We start from the raw sequence: 19,921 nt of genomic DNA on the forward strand, positions 1-19,921 counted from the left end.
CTGGCCTTTTCTCTCTTAACCAGCCAGGGTGTTGAACTCCAGACAAAAAAAGTAGTTAAATGTCTTAACTCCTGAGACTGGGGTCCAAGAACTACAAGGGTTCCCCCAAGGAGCCCTCTGACTTTATGATGTGGTAGAAAGTATTTGGGAGTCAGATCTGGGTCCTGAATCTGCTACTTAGGACCTCTTGGACTCCCGACAAATCTACTTCTCAGGGATTCAATTTGTTCATCTGTAAAATAAAAGGATTGCATTAGACAATTAAGGTCCTGCCCCGTTTTAGCAGTATCTGTTTTAACTTCTGGGGGTGGGGTGGGGAGGTAATGGCTCTTGGAAGCTGGGAGAAAGCATTTCAGCTGGTCAGGGTGGGGTTTGGCCCAGGCAGCTGGAGGGAAACATAACATGGGGTTTGCTTCCGGCCCCTTAGACCATGCTGCTGGGGGTCCCATGGGGATCTGTCCAAATAGCCTTCCCAGAAGCTAGCCTTAGCCCTATTTCCCAACTTCCTCTGTGTTCTCTCTTCAACACAGAAATTATCAAAGACCCTTCCCAGAAGTTGCCAACTCACATATCCTCACTGGGGTACAGAGGGACTGAATGGGATGCTAATGCCCCTAAAACCAAAACTCGGCCTCCATTCCAGCTGAGGGTTCCTGAGATCTCCTCTGTTCTCAGCCAGCAGCTTCCAGCTGATCTCTCTCCCTGGCTCAGCCCCAGTTCCTGGCCCCCTCGTGGAATGAAGTAAACCATATTTCCAATCACAAAAGAACAAACTTTATTAAACAGAGCCATTGTGGGTACAAATTATCGGCACTTGATGGTGATTTCAACACTGGCTGCCTACCCTTGCGACCCTCGCATCCCCACACTAAAGTTGCAGTCTTCTTAAGGACTTTGGGCTGCTGGGCACAAACCCCGGTTGAGGCAGTCACCACACCGAGGGTTTACTGGCAGGCAGGTCTGCTGGCCAAAGCCCACCAGCAGCCAGTTAATCTCCTTCCATAGCTGCCTAGAAGGGAAAAGAGTAACAGATTCGGTGAGCAGCATGTGGGCCGGCGAGTTCGACATTAGAGAATGCCTCCCTGTTCCCCCCCACCTATACATCCTTCCCCTAGCAGATGGTCTAGTCTGGCCGCCTTCAGGCTAGTCCCACTCTGGTCCAATGGGGGCAGGGGAGACCAAGGTCTTTGAAGTATACTCATATCCATCACTGAGTCTGAAGGTGCTGTAGCACTCAACTGGAGAACTCAAAACTGGTTTGGCTTCTCCAGGGGTCGTCTAGACCAGCTCCTGCCTCCACAAACCTTGGCAGCCAGTCCTCCAGGGTAGCTCTGGTTTCCTCAGGATACTTGGTCTCCTTCTTGGTCCACTTTAATCTGTTGGCAATCCTGTGTACGTGTGTGTCCACTGCTACAGGGGGCAGACACAGAAGTGGATTAACTAAGCTCGTGGAGAGGTTTCTCTCTCTCTGTGCTGGGCCCAGGACATTTCCAGGGCCAATGTTCTGGCCCTCACCAGAGATACAGAGCCACAAGGGAAGAGTGTGGAGTGTCCATTATCATCTTAGTAATGCTGAAAGTCCTTCACTTTACATTGAGGACTCTTTACAGTAAAAAGCACTTAAGCATCCATTATCTTACCTGATTCGCAAGACAATCCTGTGAGAAAAGCTAAGCAGGGATTTTATAGATGGGGATACTAAAGCCCAGCAAAGTGGGGTGACTTGTTGAAAGTTACACAGTAAGTCAATGGCAGAGATTAGTGTTATCTTTTGTTTTTGTATCACCTCCATTTCCCTACATGTCTTTACTTGCCCCTTTCCAGAGAGCCCTCATTCATGTCAAAGAATATAAAAAGTGGGAAAAAAAAGTTCAGCAAAACCAATCAATGCATTGAAAAAAATCTGATGTGATACACAATGTTCCATATCCATGGGCTGTCTCCCCTTCCCCTTCTTCCCCCCACTTATGCAGAGGAGCAGGGGGAGAGGGAAGGAACAGGCTTTCTCCTAGTTGCATAACTGAGAATACAATCTAGGTCCCTTGACTCCAGAGCCTAGGATTTTTCCAAAGGGTCATACTGATTCATATCTTTATTCAAAAGCTTAACTAGGATCTGGTTCATATTTCTGAGATTTCTCTTAAAAGTCTCTGGGGTCCTATGGAAATGAACTTGGCGGTATGGGATTTGAGGCAAAGGAAACATTGGGATAAAAATCCATCTGAATCAAGACTTTTCCAGGTGGAACATGCCTTGTCTTTTTCCATCAACAGATAGAGATGTTTGAAGTGAAGGGCAGATCATGAAGACATATGAGGTCAGAATACTATCCCTTTTGAGAGCTTGGTCAACCTAGCAGGAATAATTGCCTCTACTGTCCCATCCAGTTCCCACTGCCACTCAAGGGCAGCCACCCAGAGTAGCCTAATGAAATGAAGTCCCAATAGTCACTGCTTAGGGACTTTTAATTGAATGGATCCGGCTCAGAGCTATTTACTTTGCTTGCAATGTTCAGTGTTGCTGAATTGCTAAACCAATATGAATTATTTACCCCCAGAAAGCTGGGAGTAAACCACAGCACACAGCCCAGAGTCTCTGTTGAATCAATATTGTGCTCCAGCAGATTCCAAGTCTCTTAAGGCTGATGTATTTCAGCTTCTACTTCCCAGCCACCTTCTCCCCCCCACAATATGCCTCAATTCTTGACATGTTCACACCAAGCCCCAGAGAATGAGGAAGTTCTTTCTTACAGCTAACTTGAGTGTCACTTATGGCAAATGATGACCCTCCTTGAAATAATGCTGTTAACCCTCAATCTTTCTCTTTTCCAAGGTGCCTCAGATCTCAGCTCCCATAACTTTTTCTTGTTTCCCACCTTTCTTGTGGAAATCTTGTTAATAACATCCAGGTTTCTCCTCTAAAACCTCATCCTTACTACCTCACCAGCTGAGAAAGCTGTAGACAGCCAAGCCAGGATGAGCAGTTCAGAGGAGGTGACCCCAGGGATCCCCTCTGGATACAGAACTCCTCTTCACTTCCTGTGCAGGACAGGCTGCTGGAATCAGCTTTCTTACCCTTTCCTCCCCCCACTCTCAGGGCAGTTTACTGTTTTTCCATGAAGAAACAATATGTGGATGGCTCTGGGGTCCATCTGGTGCAAAAAGCTGTGTCAGCAGCAGCTCTCAGTCTGAGCTGAAGCTTCCAAAGTCCCCACACTCCTCAGATGGGTATTCCAATCCAAGGAATTCCAAACCAATGCTCAGGGTGTCTGGTCCTGTGTCGCTGCTGAAGAACAACTCATCACTTTATGCCTCTCTTGGGTGGATGGGGAGGGAGGGAGGGAGGGAGCTGAACTGGCCTTGCAGTCACTTTCCAGGCCTCCAAGAACCCTCAGCGCCTGTCTGCCCACCCTCTGATCAGGGAAGCAGCAGCTTTCCCTGCGGCAGGGAATGAGATCACCTCAGTCGGGGAGGCCGGCTTTGCCAAGAGAGCTGTCACTAAGCAAGAAGGTCACAAGGAGAGCCAAGCAGGGCTCAGTTTCTACCTGGGCCAACACAGAACTTTAACTCCTTCCTGGCTCAGCTGCTGCAGCCCCTACACAGGTAGGTGTCCCTCCTCAGCAGCAGGGATTTGTTCTGGACAAACTGCTGGGAAGCAGAGGGAGAGAGTGGCCTGGCTCCCCCATCCCGTGGGCTTGAAGAAAGCTGAAGCACCTTCACACCTAGAGGACAAACCTTCCCTTCTTTCTGCCCACTCTGCCTAAGCTCATTCAGCCTAGAGCTCCCCAGTTCATCCTTTTCCCTACCCTCTCACTCTAGGCAGCACTCCCACGGAGCCCCTCCGGCCTCAACTCATCTGTTTTCCCAACACAGCTTAGCTCCAGACAGTGCTGTAACCTGAATTGCACCCTGGGCAGGGCCATGTGTTGAAATCTGGGACATTCCTTCTTCTTTGTGATAAGCCAGCCTGCAGAGCTTGCCAAAGACAAAACTGCTTCCCTCCTCTCCCACCCCCATCTTCTCCTGCCTCTGTTCGACCCCAAAATGTAGCTCTGCCTATTTTACGAAGTAGCTAAATGGTTAAAACCAGACACTATCCAAATAGCAGGGTAGGTACAAGCTCTCCCCTTTCAGCTTCTTTCAATCTGTGACAACAAATAATTGTGGGGTGCCTACTATGGCAGTCCTGGGTATTTCCTACTGTACCATGCTGTGGAAGCAGCCGGTACCGGGTTTAAATCCCATCTATGACACTTACTACCTCTGTGCCCTTAGACAAATCACAACATCTCTGGCACTAGGTTTCCTCATCTGAAAACTGAAGAGCCTGGGAGGACAGTGAAATGAGGGTGGTGCTAAGTCCTGGAGAGTTCATCTAGTACAAGATCTAGAAGCCTGAAGCCTCAATATGGAACCGAGCTTTGCATCTGTTGGAGGGTTTGGGGTCTAGCCCTGGCTCTCTCACCTGGTTTACTGTGGGACCTTGGTCAAGCCTCATCAGTTTCCTCAACCTAAGACTGGAATAGATGGCTTCCTTTGAGCTCTAGTGTGCAGCACCCTTTCCCTCCTCCTTCAATCCCTTCTAAATCACAATAAAATAGAATGGACAGAGTGCTCCACCTGTAGTCCTGTGTTATATATTAACTGCGTCATTCTGGTAAAGTCATCTAATTTCTCTAGAACTCAGTCTCTCCATCAGTAAAATGGGGATAATAAATAGCATCTACCTCACAGGGTTGTTGTGAGGCTCAAATGAGAGAACACATGTAAAAAAGAACTATATAAGAAACTATTTACATGGCATTTTAAGCACAGTAATCTTACGCCCATTTTACAGATCAGGAAACAGTTGAGAAGTGATCTGTCCATGGTCACAGAAATATAGGAACAGGGACTCAGATCCCGGTCTCTCACCCTCACCCAGACTAGTATAGTGGCCACTTTGCTGGTTTAATTAGATCAGACTTGGTATGAGAAGGTGAAGGTATCTTTAAAATGACCAGTCACAGGATCACAGATTTAGAGCAGAAAAAGACATTATAGTCATTCTGTGCAAACTCTTCCAGAGAGATTAAGTGACTGAATGGCCCAAAGTCACATAGCAGCAGGTGTCAGACAGAGCAAGGTTTCTTACTTGGGTTCTTTGACATCAAATTTCACAGCAGCCATCTCTCCTCCCTCAATTTATTCTTCACCCAGCTGCCAAAGTAATCTTCCTAATGCACAGTTCTGATCGCGTTCCAACCCAAGTTCCAACACCTTCCGTGCTGGCTTGCTGCTGACCAGACAAGATGGAAACCTCTGATCTTGGCATTCAAGGCCTGCCTGCCACCCTTGGGATCCAATGGCCTTCCTGCCTATCGCGCTCCCTACTGTGACTGTATCTGTAGACAGGATTTAAAGGTAGGAAATACTTAGTTCAAGATGTTCATTTCACAGATAAACTGAGGTCTGGAGAAGGAAGGAAGGGCCAGTCGGGCAGGTCCTCAGCTTAGCCCCCAAGCCCTCTGGCTAGCTGCCCCTGACCCACTGCTCTCCTGCTCCCTGCGGGCCGTTTTCCGGGCCTGCAACGGCCTCCCCACAGTCCCCCTTGCTCCGGGTCTCCCTCAGGGGCCCCTTGTCCCGCCGGGCCGCTGCCCGCTTGGGCCCCTCCTATGAATCTGCCATAGTCCATCTCGGGTCACAGTTATTTACATGGCTGCTCTTCCCCCCCGCTGAAGCCCGCAGACAGGGACCGGGCTTGGGCTCCTCTGTGGCTCCGGCACTGCTTCCATGGCTGTTTTCTGAGCATTGGCTGAACTGATTGCCTGGTGTCCTCGCCCTGGCAAGGGAAGACCCTCGGACAGCTTGGAGGCTGGGGCTGGGGAGGGGAGGCTAAGGCAAGGCCGCCAGGGACCGGCGCCCCCTGCTGGACAGGCCCTGCCCAAAGGGCCAGCCCCCCCCCCCCCCCCCCCCCCCCCGTGCAGCTTGCCATCCTTACCCAGCTAAGAGCCAGGCCAGTCCGACTTAACTAATGCTTTTTCTAATGCCTTACACCATACTGCCGACTAAAGAGAGCAGGAGCTGAGGTCAGGAAGAAATGAGTTTAAATCCAGCCTCAGACACTCCTTAGCAGGGTGATCCAGAACAAGGAGATTCCCCTCAGCCTGCCTCAGTTTCCTCATCTGTAAAATGGGGATGATAATAATAGCATTTGCCTTCCAGGGTTGTTGTGAAGATAAAACAAGATAATATTCGTATGGTGCTTTACAACCCCAAAGTACTATACAGAAGCTCTTAGTTAGCTCAGGAAAAAATTGCTATAGACAGTTGAACTGGCTTCAGGTGGAAGAAAGGCTGGCCGGGGATAGATTGAGAATTGAGTATGTAGATGCTAACAAGGGGAAAAATACAGGCAATAAAAGTCTAGTTAAAGATGTCTCTGAAAACAAAATGAGATATAACACGCCCCCTCCATGACTGGCTCTGTCTCAGGAGAGCCATGTTCTAATAAATTTCTCTGGAGCCCGATGGGCTTGTCAAATGACCTAGGCAAACCAGGGAGTGGAAACCCTCCCCTCATGCCGTGAACAAGATTTCCCGTTCTTGCTAGATTGAGAGGCTGGAACATACCTCAAGTCCTGGCTTTCCCAAAGTGCTGGCAAATGAACCCCTTCTATCACCTAAGGAACCGATCAGGCCTATCATCCTTGGAAGATGTGAGGTGACAATCAGCTCTTGCCCCTCCAATGCAGAGTGGGTGAGTCTCACATTGAAGGGTGGGCTCAGAAGGGCCAGGGTGTCCACATCTGTGGCCGTATGTCTGTTTGGGGAAGTGACGCAGGGGTGGGAGTGGTGGAGATGTAGGCATCTAGATAAACTTGTCTGTTAAACCCAGTTTTCAGATGCATTCAATCTCACTCCTATCTTCTCCAGGGTCTAATGATGCAGTCTCAGTCTGGAGAATTCATATACTAGCTTGGGGATCAATTATCTTGCTTTTTTTTTTTGCTCTGGGAAACCACTGGGAAGATGATCTGATCTTGTTTGAGAGCTTCACAGCTGTCACCTGGGGCTTGGAAAGACATAGCCCCCCAATATTTCCAGTGCCAGCTAGTACCAGCCTGTGGCAATTGAATCACCAAGTCCTTGAACAAAACTAGGAGAATGACATTTAAACACTCATTTCCTGTGTTACCCCTGTCTCTAAATGGCCCTTTCAAAACCTCATTACTAAAGCTCCCATCCGTCTATTAATTCCATACCCTTTTTCAAGCAGCCAATTCTTAGTGAGACAGATCCCTGGCAGAGAGGACCCGAGGATGGTGTCAGAGAGAAGCCTCGAGGGCCTGCTGAAAGGGCCCAAGTTGTGGTATGGAGCACCATCCTACCACGAACACTGGCTCCAGGCCAGGAGAGAAAGAACTGGCTAATCCCAGGCCCTACCTCTTAATTCACTGAAATGGTTTTTCAGGCAAACAACACAGAAGATACCTTAAACTCAAAACCATCAGTTCTTTTGTAGGACCTAAAGACCCCACTTGTTAGAGGACATATGGAGGACAAAGAATTCCAAATTAAGATTGGAGATAAAAGAAAATGGCTCACTCTTCATGAGACAGGAAGTCTGGTCAAATTCAAATCCTCATTCTTACCCTCCTCAAAGCTGGTGCCCAGAACCTTGCAATGGTCCTACAACCAAAGGCTTGAGTTCTTTATTCAGAACATTTGTAATGCTGTCTGAGGCTGCTTTGTAGGTTGTTCATTTAAAAACAAATGCAGAAGAATCCCTGCTGGGTTCAGAGCAGGGCTTCTTAACCCTTTTTGTGTCTCAGTCTGTTCTGGCAGTGAGAAAGATTGGAATGGGAGGGCCTTTCCCTATGTATCTTTATTATGTCTCTGAGGACCTGGGGCTTTGGAAAAAATTGAATTCAGCTTCAAACCTGAGAAACCTGAATCTCCAATTCTCTGTGACATTTTAGCCATTCCCCCTCATTAGACCACTTTTTAGAAGTATATTTTTAAATATATAAAACACAGAATTATAAAGGAAACCAATTACATATTAAAATAAAGATCTATTTTTTTTCTCATTCAGGTTCAGGGACTCTTAGGTTAAGAATTCCTGATCTAGAATGTGGAAATATATTTAGGAGAATTGCATATGTTTAACCTGTATTGGATTACTTGCTGTTTAGGGAAGAGGAAAGAGGAAGAGGGAAGGAGAAAAATCTGGAACACAAGATTTTGCAAAGGTTAATGCTGAAAACTATCTTTGCATGTATTTGGAAAAATAAAAAGCTATTATTAAAAAAAAAAAGAATTCCTAGTCTAATGGGTCTGCTTCTAAAGATACGGGAGTCTTGGATCATATTATTGCTTATGTGACTTTGGGCAGATCATTTAAACTCTTGGCCTTGATATTCTCATCTGTAAAAATGGTTAAAATGATGTTTTTGTGATTTCATAGTTGTGATGAGGAAAGTCCTCTGTACAATATCAAATCGGGAGTTAAGATGTGAGTTGTTAGTATTACTTGACTTGAGCTACTGAACTTCTCTGAGCTTCACTCTTTCCATTTATAAAATGAGGACAACGATGTCAAATTTGCCTCTCTCAGGGCTGTCCTAAGGAAAAGCTGAAATCAGAGATTCTACAATATTTTTTAAAGCATCAAGTACCACAGACTAATAAAGTATCACCAATACTGAACTACTCACTTCAATTCAAGCTACTCGACATTCAAGGCAGGCTCATGCTACCCATGGGTGGAAATAAGTAGGGGAAATGGCTAAAATGTCACAGAGGAATGGGGATTCAGTTTTCTCTTGAGTTTGAAGCTGAATTCAGATTTTTTTCCCAAAGCCTTAGGTCCTCAAAGACACAGTAAAGACAGGAAGAGACCATTCTACTCCAATCTTTCTCAATGTCAAGAGTAATTTTCTCACAGACACCTAATATGGTCATTCTATTCCCACTGCTCAGAAACCTCAATGACTCCTCACTGTCTCAACTCTTTGGTGAGGCTTTCAAAAACACCTCAATCTCATCTCTTTTTCTCCAATCACAGGGGATGCTAAAAGCTATCCTTAGAAGAGCGCTAAATTTTTTTGGGACATCTTCCCTATCTTCTTTTGCTCCCCAATATACATCTCTTCTAGCAAAGCCCATCTTTTCACTTGTTCTCTGCATGTAGTACTCTCTTCACTTCCAAGATATACAGTATGCTGAGTGAGAGTTCTCAGATTCTCTCTGCTTATCCACATTTTCCTGACCTTAAGATTCCTGATAAAATTCTTTCTCTTCTATGAAGTTTTCCCTTTTTTACCTGTGCAGGCTATATTGGTCCCTCCTTCTTCTGAGTTCCTATAAATTTCAATGCCTGTACTACTGATATACTAGTGATGCATTGTTAATCACTCTTCCTGTTACCACTATCCCGGCTTCATGAGACACAGGCTCAATGATGTTTGAGCCCAGGATTTGGATTGGAATCTCAGTCCTGTTACTTATCAACCTCTAGAGGCAAGTTCCTCTAATTTCCCTGATCTTAGTTATCTCATCTCTTAAAATGAGAGGCTTTTCCTGTGTAATTGTGTATCCTCTCTTCACAATTGGCCTCTGGTTTCCTGGATTTTTGGAACGAGTAACTTCCCAGGGTCTTGTCCCTTGTCTGTTCTCATAACTGAGTGAAGATGCTGGTGTGTATCCAAAGTCAAAACACTGGATTCAGAAGAGAATTGGAGATCATTTGGTCTAAGCTCCTCATTTATAGAGGAGAAAAGGGAAACTCATTGAAGGAAGTGACATTGTTAAAAGCCAAGCTGGGATTTGAAACCATGTGTCCTGATTTTGAAACTAGTGCTTGTTATATCAGTACCTTAAATAAGAACAGCCAGGGTGAGATATGGAACTCTGGGACAGGAAACAGGAACTTCTGGGACAGGATTTCTGCAGAAATCTAGTGGTTCAGTGGATAGAACACTAGACTTGGGAGTTAGACAGACTGGATATCAAATCTAGGCTTAGACACAAACTGAATTTGTGTGATCCTGGGCAAGACTTACCCAATGCCAGTCTCAGTTTCTTCATGTATAAAATGGGGATAACAACATATCTACTTTCCAGGGTTGTTTTGAAGATTCATAAAGTACTTTACAAACCTCAAAGGACTATATAAATGCTAGCTCTACTGAGTAAGTCCCTTTCTTCCTTTCAATATTGATTTTTCCCCCCCTGGACAACAGGAAATATAACATCTGTTCCATCTGTACCTCATAAGAGGTGGAACCATATCTACCCAGCAGTGAATGAAATGTCCCACTTACCGATGCCCGACACCTTGCCCCAGGCAATGGCCATGGCCAAGTGCGCCATCTTGGGTCCAACGCCAGGAAGCGCCACCAGTTCTTCCACAGTGGCAGGGATGTCGCCACCATATTGCTGCTTCAGGATTGTGCTTGTCTGCTTTATGTACCGCACTTTGCTCTGAAACATCCAACATGAGATCAGCTCTCTGCTGTCTGACAACAACAGGCCCTGCTCTGGGATCTTATACCCATTCTAATGACAGAGTAGAGGTACTCAGTGCAGGCCAAAGCTTGGAACAAAGGTGGACTGGAACACTGATGTCTCCTGTCTTCCACAGCAAAATGCCCTGAAATGGGTCAGCAGAAACCTCTCCTTTGATCCATTTGGGTCACAGACCTAGTAGTGATATTTCTGGGTCAAAGGGTATGCAGTTTCATTACCCTTTGGGCATAGGTCCAAATTATTTTCCAGAATGCTTGGATCAGTTCACAACTCCAACAACAATTAGAGTCCCTACTTTCCCACAGCATTTATCATTTTCCTTTTCTATTCTCTTAGTCAATCTGATGAGCATGAGGTAGTTTTAATCTGCATTTCCCTAATTATTAATGTTTTAGAGCATTTTCTATTCTTCCTATTTATTTATGTGACAATAATATTCTATTCCATTCATGTACTACCCAGATTTAGGAAGGGTGATTAGGAAACAATTTAGACAAACTAAATGCTTTCTGGGTGATTGGATGAGGCAAATGCTTCGTGGGTGAGAAGTCTGGCTTTAATTGAGATTCTGCCAGACCCTCTCATACTATTTGGATCCCCTTCTGGGACCATGATTCCTTCAATCATGCGTGGTGCTGTAATCCCAGGGATGTACAATGAAAGGCAGATTATGGGAAATCAAAGGAGAAAAACAAATTCAGAAATCATCAGTAATAACAAAAGCTTACAGTTCTATGCTTTTTTTTTTTTTTTGGAAGGCGGTTATCTTTCCTCGCAGCTGACTGTATGAGAAAGGTAGTCCCCTCATTTTCTAGCCAAGGAAAGTAAGGCTCAGAGAGGATCACAAGATTGTTAAGGATAAGTATCAAATAGCACTGGAAAGCTAGCTCTTTGGGCTCCAAGTACAGGGTTCTTTCCATGATACTACACAATCTGTCAGTATTAGATTATCCAAAAAATCCCAGAAGGACCACAGGATTGGAGGGACAAAGGGGGAGGCCTCTATTCTCTGTGGAATCTGCATGGCTAGGTCCTTCAAGGAGTTCTCCCTCATGGGGAAATCCTTGCCTAGAAATGTAACCTTGTCAGTCGACATCCCTTGCTGCAAGGGAGTTCCTATATTCATGGCCAGATACGTGGCAGCAGGTTTGTAAGGCATCAATCTGGTCTCTAAGAAATTCCTGGTGTTTACATCTTTCTCCTGGCGTTCATCATGGGAAGGATGTCATGTGTTTTGAAAGCTCAGAGCCAGGGACCTTGAGGGTGAGGGGGGAACAGGTCTGCTTGGTTGTTTGGATGAGTGTGTATTCCAGCCCAGGATGTTTGGAGCACAAAGTCAGAGAGAAGCCAGGGCCAAGTTGAATAGGCACAAGGAGTACATGGAAGCCTGGGACAGGGTCTTCCCTCAGGCTGACACAGTAACTGCTTCTGGCTGAGGGCCCATGACACCTTCAGCTCATCATTATGAACAATGTGATCTTGTCCTAGCAAGTTGGAACATGAACTTCCCTGGAAAGTAATGAGAGGGAGACTTGGGGGTAGGGAGGAGGGTCAGCTTGGCCTTTGGAAAAGTCTGTATGATCCACCAAGAGGCCACTTACAGGCCTGATGCTTCAAAATAGGGCCCCCCCCTCCCCTTCCCCGCACCGTGGAGGCCTGGGAAAAACTCTGGAGGGAAGACTGTGAGCTTTTCAGGGATCCCTTCATTCCAAAATCTCCAGAATTTGGGGATTGAGGACATAAAGCAACATTTTCTCAATGCCAAATCATGCTTGGTTCCTCTGCAGACCAGCTCCTAAATAGCCTGTTTACTGCAGTCCCACAATCTGTAGACACATAGCTCTGAGACCTGGTGGGAAATATATCCTCCAAGGCACTAAACACAGAGGACTATTTAAAAACACATTTGACAAAATAGAGCCCACGCTAAATGTTGCCGGGGAAATGGACTCCACCCTGCAGGGTACCTCCTCCAGGAACAGGCAGAAAAGAATTGGGTATATTTAGCTTTTGCATTTCCAAGAGCAAAGCTCTTAGGCACCAGGGGTGGACAGTCGGAGATAGCACCAGTGATTTAGGACTGAGGAGAGGGGGTGGTGAGAAATGCTGAGAATACCATCTACTTGTTTCACTTGGATAGAGGGTGTGTGACAAATTCCATGGGGTAAACAGGGGAAATCAGGGAGGGCCATCATGTCCTACAAATCAGTGTAAGGCAGGAAGGGAAGGGCCCAGAGACAGGGATGGTGAAGAAAGGCAACTTGAAAGTAGGGAAAGCAAGAAGAATGGAAAAGGCAACAGAGAAATAATAGAATCCCAGACCTGTGCATCTATCACCAACAACTCCCCGACCTTCAGCCTCCCATTTCTAACTGCCTATAGGAAGAGCTCAGCCTGAATATCTCCATGGTACCTCAAAATGTCTAAAACTAAATTCATTCCTGCCCACCCCCCACCTTGAAGACATGCCCTTTCTCCTGATTTATTTCTGCAAGATATATCTCAATTCTCCCAGTTACTCATGAAACCTTTGATTCATCTTTGCCTTTTGTTTCTTCCTCCCATTTTATGCCCCCAAACATGGGGGGGCATCTGCCACCTGAATTGTCTATGTACCCTAGGGACTCCTTGGTCTTTCTGCTGCACCTTCAAGACCAACAAACCCTTTGATTGGTTCTGCAGCTGAACTCTCCTATTTATGGGGTCTCCTCCTATAGACTTTTCCTATTTTTATTAATAACCCTCAGCACATAGTTAGCACTTAATACATACATACTTCCATCTCTTTCTTTTTGTTCAAAGCTATTTATTCTTCTAATTCTTTCTTACAGAGCATTTATTTCACTTTTTATTTCTTGTATCCATCCATGTGTGTGTATGTGTGTCTATGTATGTATATATATATATATATGAAGTTTCCCAAAAGCACGTATATATATATATATATATATATGTATATATATATATATATATATATATATATATATATATATATATATATATATATTATATATATATATATATATATATATATATATATATATATATATATATATATATATATATATATATATACATACACATATATATGTATATATACTTTTGGGAAATACTTTTGGGAAACTCCATTTTTTTCCTTTGTAGTTGTTAAGGAATTACTTTTTCCTTCGGAGTGTGTGTGTGTGTGTGTGTGTGTGTGTGTGTGTGTAGTGGTGAAGTAGATAGAGAGCTGGGCCTGGAGTCAAGTTCAAATTTAGCCTCTGACACTTAACTAGCTGTGTGATCCTGGGCAGGTCACTTAATCCTGTTTGCCTCAGTTTCCTCTTCTGTTAAATGAGCTGGAGAAGGCAATTGGCAAACCAAACTAGATATTGCCAAGAAAACTCCAAATGGGGTCATGAAAAGTCTGATTGAACAATACCACCATTTTCCTTCTAGGGTGGATTTTTGGACATTATAATTCACTATAATGTATCTTCTTTTGTTTTATCTCTCTATTCTTAATTCTTGAGGAAGGGTACTTACTGTACAAGGACTAGGCTTGTATATAGGCCTGTATCTTCTTTTGTTTCATCTCTCTATTCTTAATTCTTGAGGAAGGGTACTTACTGTACAAGGATTAGGCTTTCCCCACTGTTGCACTTTTGGGTGGGGTGATATGCCTTCTTGCTCTCATCTTGTATTACTTGGGGCTTGTTCTGATCACCACACTTGAGCACCTGTGAAGTCTAGAGCAATGGATCTGAAAGTCCTTCTATGCTTTAGGACATAGTAAGGGCAAGGGCCTTTGTTATCTTTGTCTACATGCTGTTGTGGTCTTGATCTTGGAAGGATTCTGCTGTGGGTTTCTGACCACATTGAGGTCCTTAGAGGAGCCTTCTGGATTGAGAACTTGGTGGGTTATATGTATCTGTGGTCATACTGGGAAGTGGCCACCTGGTTTGTTTAAGTGCAGGAGCTGATTTTTCTGATACGCCCCATCCTCTTTATTATTTATTACTTGTGGACTTCTAGCTGCATTTTTGTATAATTCCATGGTGGATGAATTCACTGTTTTTCTTTGAAGTTATTGATTATTATTTGGTTTGATGTGAAGTTTTTTGTTTTTTCCCTTCCTGGAGTAGGTTTCAAGTAGCTGAGCTGACTGTCTCTTTTCAGGCAGCCATCTTGGCTTGAAGTCCTTTTTATTTATTCATTCATGTCAAACAGACATTAAGTCTTGTCAATTCTTCCACTGAGAAGTCTTTTGGCAAATATGGAAATGTTTAAAAGAATTGCACATATTTAACATATCAGATTGCTTGCTGTTTGGGGAGAAGGTGGTAAGGGAGGGAGGAAGAAAAATTTAGGACACAAAATTTTACAAAAATGAATGTTGAATATATAGGACTGCTTGCCATCTAGGGGAGGGGGTGGAGGGAGGGAGGGGAAAAATCGGAACAGAAGCGAGTGCAAGGGATAATGTTGTAAAAAAAATTACCCTGGCATAGATTCTGTCAATATAAAGTTATTATTAAATAAAATAAAATTTAAAAAAATGAATGTTGAAAATTATATTTACGGGTATTTGGGAAAAGAAAGTACTATTGAAAAAGCAAAATAGACTATAAAAATAGACTAAAAAAAATTAAAAAAAAAAAAGAAAAAAAGAAAAGCATCTTTTCTTTTCTTTTCTATTCCTAAGTCATTATTTCCTGCTTCAACTATCATAGAAGTCTCTTACTGGGTATCTTTGTCTCCTGTTACCCTAGTTTATTCCAATCCATCCTGTAAATCTTACTTATCAACCAAACACAAAGCTCTGACCATGTCACTTTCCTCCTTAAAACCAATGTCTCTTCCTTTCTTCCCCAATGACTAGAAAATAAAAATTCAAATTTCTAGCTTAGTAATTAAAACTTTCCACAATTTGACACCAATTTACCTTTTTTTTTTTCCTATCTTGATACTTTTGCTCATTTTTTTCAAGAAATTAACTGGTAAACATTTACATAGTGCCGGGTACTATGCTAAGTACTGGGGATACCAAAAAAAACAAAACCAGACCCTGTTCTCAAGGAATTTATACTCTGGTGGGGAGGAAGAGTAAAAAATATTTTTCCAAGATATGTACAAAGTAGCTGGAGGATAAGCATAGAAGGGAAGGTCCTAGAGCAGCTGGAAGGCCTGGAAAAGCATGCCTGTAGAAGAGTCTCAAAGGAAGCCAAGAATGCTAAGAGTCACAGGTGAAGAGGAAGCGTGTTCTAGGTACAAGTGAGTACAAAGGCATGGAGATGTGTGATGGAATGTCATGTGAAAGGAACAGTATGTGGTAGGAAAGCATCAGGTTGGATAGAGCTTTAAATGCTAAAAATGCTCTGTGATCTTGGAGCTATGAGTTGCTAAGTAGTTGGGATGAAAGAGAGGAGGAACAAGGTTGGATCTACACTTCAGGAATTTTGATTTTTTATCTCTGTGGAGGACTGGAGTGGGGAGCCACACCAAAACACCAGTGAAAAAATTTAGACAAGAGATGACAAGGCCTGAACTTTGTGAGATGAGAATGATAACAAGGGAACACATCATGAAGGCAGAAAAGCCAAAGAATGTGGGATAAGTGTGAGTGAGGAGCTGAAGATGATACCAAGGTGGCCAGCATGGATGCTTTGGAAGATGGCGGTAACTTGATAGCAATAGGGTAGTTTGGAAGAGGTGAGATTTGGGAGGAAAGACAATGGGAAATGCTGAATTTGTGAGGCCCATAAGGCATTCAGTTCAAAATGTTCAACAGGCAGTTGATGATCCATGCCCTACTTGGAATGCAAGAGAATGGTGTGATATATATATGGAAATCCTTTACACAGAGAGAACTGAAGTCATTGGAGCTGATGAGGTCATCAAGGAATATAACAAAGAAAAGAAGATACAGGACAAAGTCCTAAGGGAAAATCACAGCTATTGGGAATGATACAGAAGAGGATTCAGTGAAAGAAACTGAGGTGTGGAAGGTGAAAAGCCAGAAGAGAAGTCTGCTACAGAGAAGTCAAGAAAGAAATAGATTGACTTTCCATTAATTCTAGCACCTTCTTTTTGTCCTTTGTAATCTACCTTTAACTTAGTCATATTTTAATTGGAAAATTAAAAAATCAATGATAATGTTGGAGAGAGCAATTTCATTTAAATGATGAGGTTGGAATCTACCACCTCCATTTTTGTCAATTTTCAAGATCCAGATTAAATCAGATGTTCTTCCCCATTCTAACCCATCTCCTTACCCTGATCAGTGAAGGTTTTCATGAAGATTTACCTTATTTGCCCTCCTGGGAAATGAACAACTTGTTCCTTTTTCTCTGACCTCTGACATTCAGCTCTTATCTACTGTCTCATATTGTTCATTTTCTTTTGGCATGAGTCCTTTGCTCCCAATAATTTGAATTCCTAGTTTTTAGGGACTAGTCTCCTTCACCAGTAGAACTCAGTAATGAATTACTGATTGATGGACCTTCCCTTTACATGAAGTTGCACTGACTCCTGACATACACTTGGTAGTAGTTCTTCATTTAGAATGTATCCATTACTTTTCTTTTCATCATAGATACACTTAAATACTTATTTCTCTAAATCAGCATGTAAATCTTCAGTGGTCAGGGACAGAATAGATTGTATCTTTGCAGAAAAACATAATAAGCTCCTAGTTAAGGAGCTAGGTGGTACATTGGATAGAGTGAGCCATGGGCCTAGAGTCCAGGAGACCTGATTTCAAATCCAGTCTCAGACACTATCAAGCTGTATGATTTTGGAGAAATCACTTAATCTCACTTAATTTATCACTTGACTGTTTGCCTCATTTTCCTTATTTGTCAAAGGGGGATAATAAATAACACCACCTACTTCCCAGGGTTGTTATGAGGATCAAATGAAAGAATCATTGTAACATGCTTAGCCCAATACTTGGCACATAATAAATGCTATATAAATGTTAGTTATTGTTATTATCAAAGTCTTTTTAGAAAAGAAAGTGCCTTTTCCAAAGCTGGCTAAACTTGATAATCATACCTTGGTCCTTTCAGCCCTGGGGATTCCACAGCTTTGGGAAAAACTTCTCTGAGCCTGGACTCACCCTCCAAAAGCCAACTGGGTAGATGAGCTGACCCAAGGTAGTATCATCCATTTGCAAGATGCTGTCTAAAGTCAGGCCTCTTTCCCTAAGCCGCCCCATGGCAGCTGCTGTGATCTGGTCTTTAGTCTGGCTGGACAGCATCAGTGACAGTAGCACTTGGTATCTCATCACCTGTGGGTCAGAAACCAGAAAAGGGAGGAAGTCATATATAAAAAGAAAGAGGTGATACCTCCAGCAATGAAATGAGCAGAATCTTTCAGCGCACACCCCATAGACCAATATAGCATTTTGTTAGTTGGTGGCATTCACTGGAACTAGGGCTAAGTGGCAATCATGGAATGGATGCTCTACAAAATCTGAGATGAAAGCCATGATTTCCTCCTAGGTATCAAAAGTAGTCATCATACAGGAATTTAAAATAAAAAGGGATTTATTTTGCTGACTCAATGATAGCAGGGACTGAGAGCATCTTATTGGTCCAAAAGACTGGCCAATTTCTTATTGGTCCAGAAGACTGGCCAAAAGACTGGTCAGCTTCATGTGAGTGACTCATTCTAGGTGTCCCTTACCGGGAATTTGACAAAATAAAATTCTTATTGAATAGAGGGAAAATCTGGTTTTGAAGCTAGGAGTATCCTGGAAGTTGACAGAAAGGTACCTCCCACCTCCCACCCTGAAAGACAGAAGAACAAGTTTAGAGAACACGGAACGTTGACAAGCTGGAGTGTATGGGCCAAAACACTTATCTGGACTCTACCTCTGGAGGAGCATTTGGGTCATAACAGTGCTCAGCTCCCATGTGATCAACAGGTGCATCTTTTGACTTCCTCATTTCCCGGATATTCTCTAGCTGGAGATTCCAGTTTGGGGGTTCCCATTTGGATTTCTTGGAAGTAGTGTCATTACCATCCACTTCACCATCTCTATCCAAAGACTCATAAGCCATCTCAAGTTTCACCTTCCGTTGTCTTCTCAGGGATTTGGGCCTTTCCCTTTTCCCTGCAAAGAGTCCAATGTCTAGTTCTAGATATACTTGTTTTATCCTCTCTAAAAAAACATTGTTATCATTTTAATTTTTTTTTTAATTTCTATTTCAAATTCTTCCTTCCTTCAGCCCTTCCTGTTCTTTCTTTTTGAACTCTGTGTGTGTGTGTGTGTGTGTGTGAGAGAGAGAGAACTGGCTCCCATAGGTCAGAGATTTCTATAATGGGTAGAAAAGGAAGTTACTAAGATGCGAGGGAACGGACAACTAGTTAAGAAAGCCCCCCTCCCTTGCTAGCACCCTGAGTCCCCTACCGTGCCTCAACTCACGGTCAACAGTATGGAGAAGGGTTAGCTTCGAATGGGAAGTGACTCAAACTCTTGTGTTTGCTACAGTCTGGCAAGGTAGGAAGAAGGGTTCCCCGCCCCCTCCAGTGAATAAACAAGTTTGTTTGTTTGTTTTTGATAAATGAACAAATAAATAAATAAACATTCAGACACTTCAGAAACCCACCCACTCCAGTCCTGCTCCTCATAGTCTGGGTCTCTGTCCTGTCCCTCTTTCTCCCCTTGTAGTCCCCTCTTCAAAATCCTTGACCACTTTCCTTCCTCGCCATCCCCGCTCAACTCAGGACCCGAGATGGGTTCAAGTCACTCTCATAGTGTCGCCCTCAAACATTTGTTAATAAGACTATTAATTACTCTGGGTCAGGCAGCTAGAGAGGCAGAAGCGGACAGGATGCTGGAGGTCATCTTGCCCAACTCCCTCATTTTACAGAGAAGGAAAGTGAAACCCAAAGTTACAAAGGTAAATAGCACAGTCACCATTCGAACTCAGATCCCGTATCTCCAAGTTTAAGGGTGAAAGAGAGGTGGAGGTAGGACACTGCGGTGCTACCTGCGACTGGCTCTTTGCCAGGGGGCGGTGGAAGCTTATCCTCTGGGACCAGCCGCTGCCCAGAACAGCGGCTCATGCGGCGGGTCACCATCCTCTGCCCAGTTGCCGCGTTCATGTCTGACTACACAACGTGGACTACAATTCCCGGAACGCACTCTGGATTAATCATGTGACAACCAATTCTTCGCCTTCTCTCGCGCTGAGTTCCGCCCACCTTGTTAGCTTTCAGTGGAAGAGGAAAACTCGCGAGGAGCATAAGCGCAGGCGGAAAGCTTAGGCACGTGCTGCAAGCCGGGCCCTCCCCGGGTTCCTTGAGTCTCCTCCCACCTCGATCTGTTTCAGGAGTAGAAGGAGGCAAGCCGACGGAACTACAACTCCCTGCAGGCTTTGCCGGGGGGGTGGGGGTGGGGGTCCGTCTCCGGGCCACAGTTT

At 44.0% G+C, this 19,921-nt stretch overlaps 1 protein-coding gene across 3 annotated transcripts; it reads right to left on the reverse strand.

The window, feature by feature from the left end:
- Positions 1–751: 751 nt before the first annotated feature.
- On the reverse strand, positions 752–19,688 carry NTHL1 (nth like DNA glycosylase 1). 3 transcript variants are annotated; one of them, XM_051969513.1, is made up of 6 exons: positions 19,490–19,650; positions 18,368–18,609; positions 17,611–17,781; positions 10,307–10,466; positions 1,305–1,410; positions 752–1,009 (listed from the first exon to the last, which is right to left on the reverse strand). In XM_051969513.1, exons 1-6 carry the CDS (start codon positions 19,602–19,604, stop codon positions 886–888), a joined length of 918 nt encoding a protein of 305 aa, XP_051825473.1. In that variant the 5' UTR covers positions 19,605–19,650; the 3' UTR covers positions 752–885. The 3 variants fall into 3 exon arrangements, with proteins under 3 accessions (XP_051825473.1, XP_051825474.1, XP_051825475.1); XM_051969514.1 differs by lacking the exon at positions 1,305–1,410 and having other exon boundaries at positions 19,490–19,688; XM_051969515.1 differs by lacking the exon at positions 18,368–18,609 and having other exon boundaries at positions 19,490–19,582.
- Positions 19,689–19,921: the final 233 nt, after the last annotated feature.

The sequence above is a fragment of the Antechinus flavipes genome, chromosome 1, assembly GCF_016432865.1.
Source record: "Antechinus flavipes isolate AdamAnt ecotype Samford, QLD, Australia chromosome 1, AdamAnt_v2, whole genome shotgun sequence".
In the NCBI taxonomy this organism is placed as follows: Eukaryota; Metazoa; Chordata; class Mammalia; order Dasyuromorphia; family Dasyuridae; genus Antechinus; species Antechinus flavipes.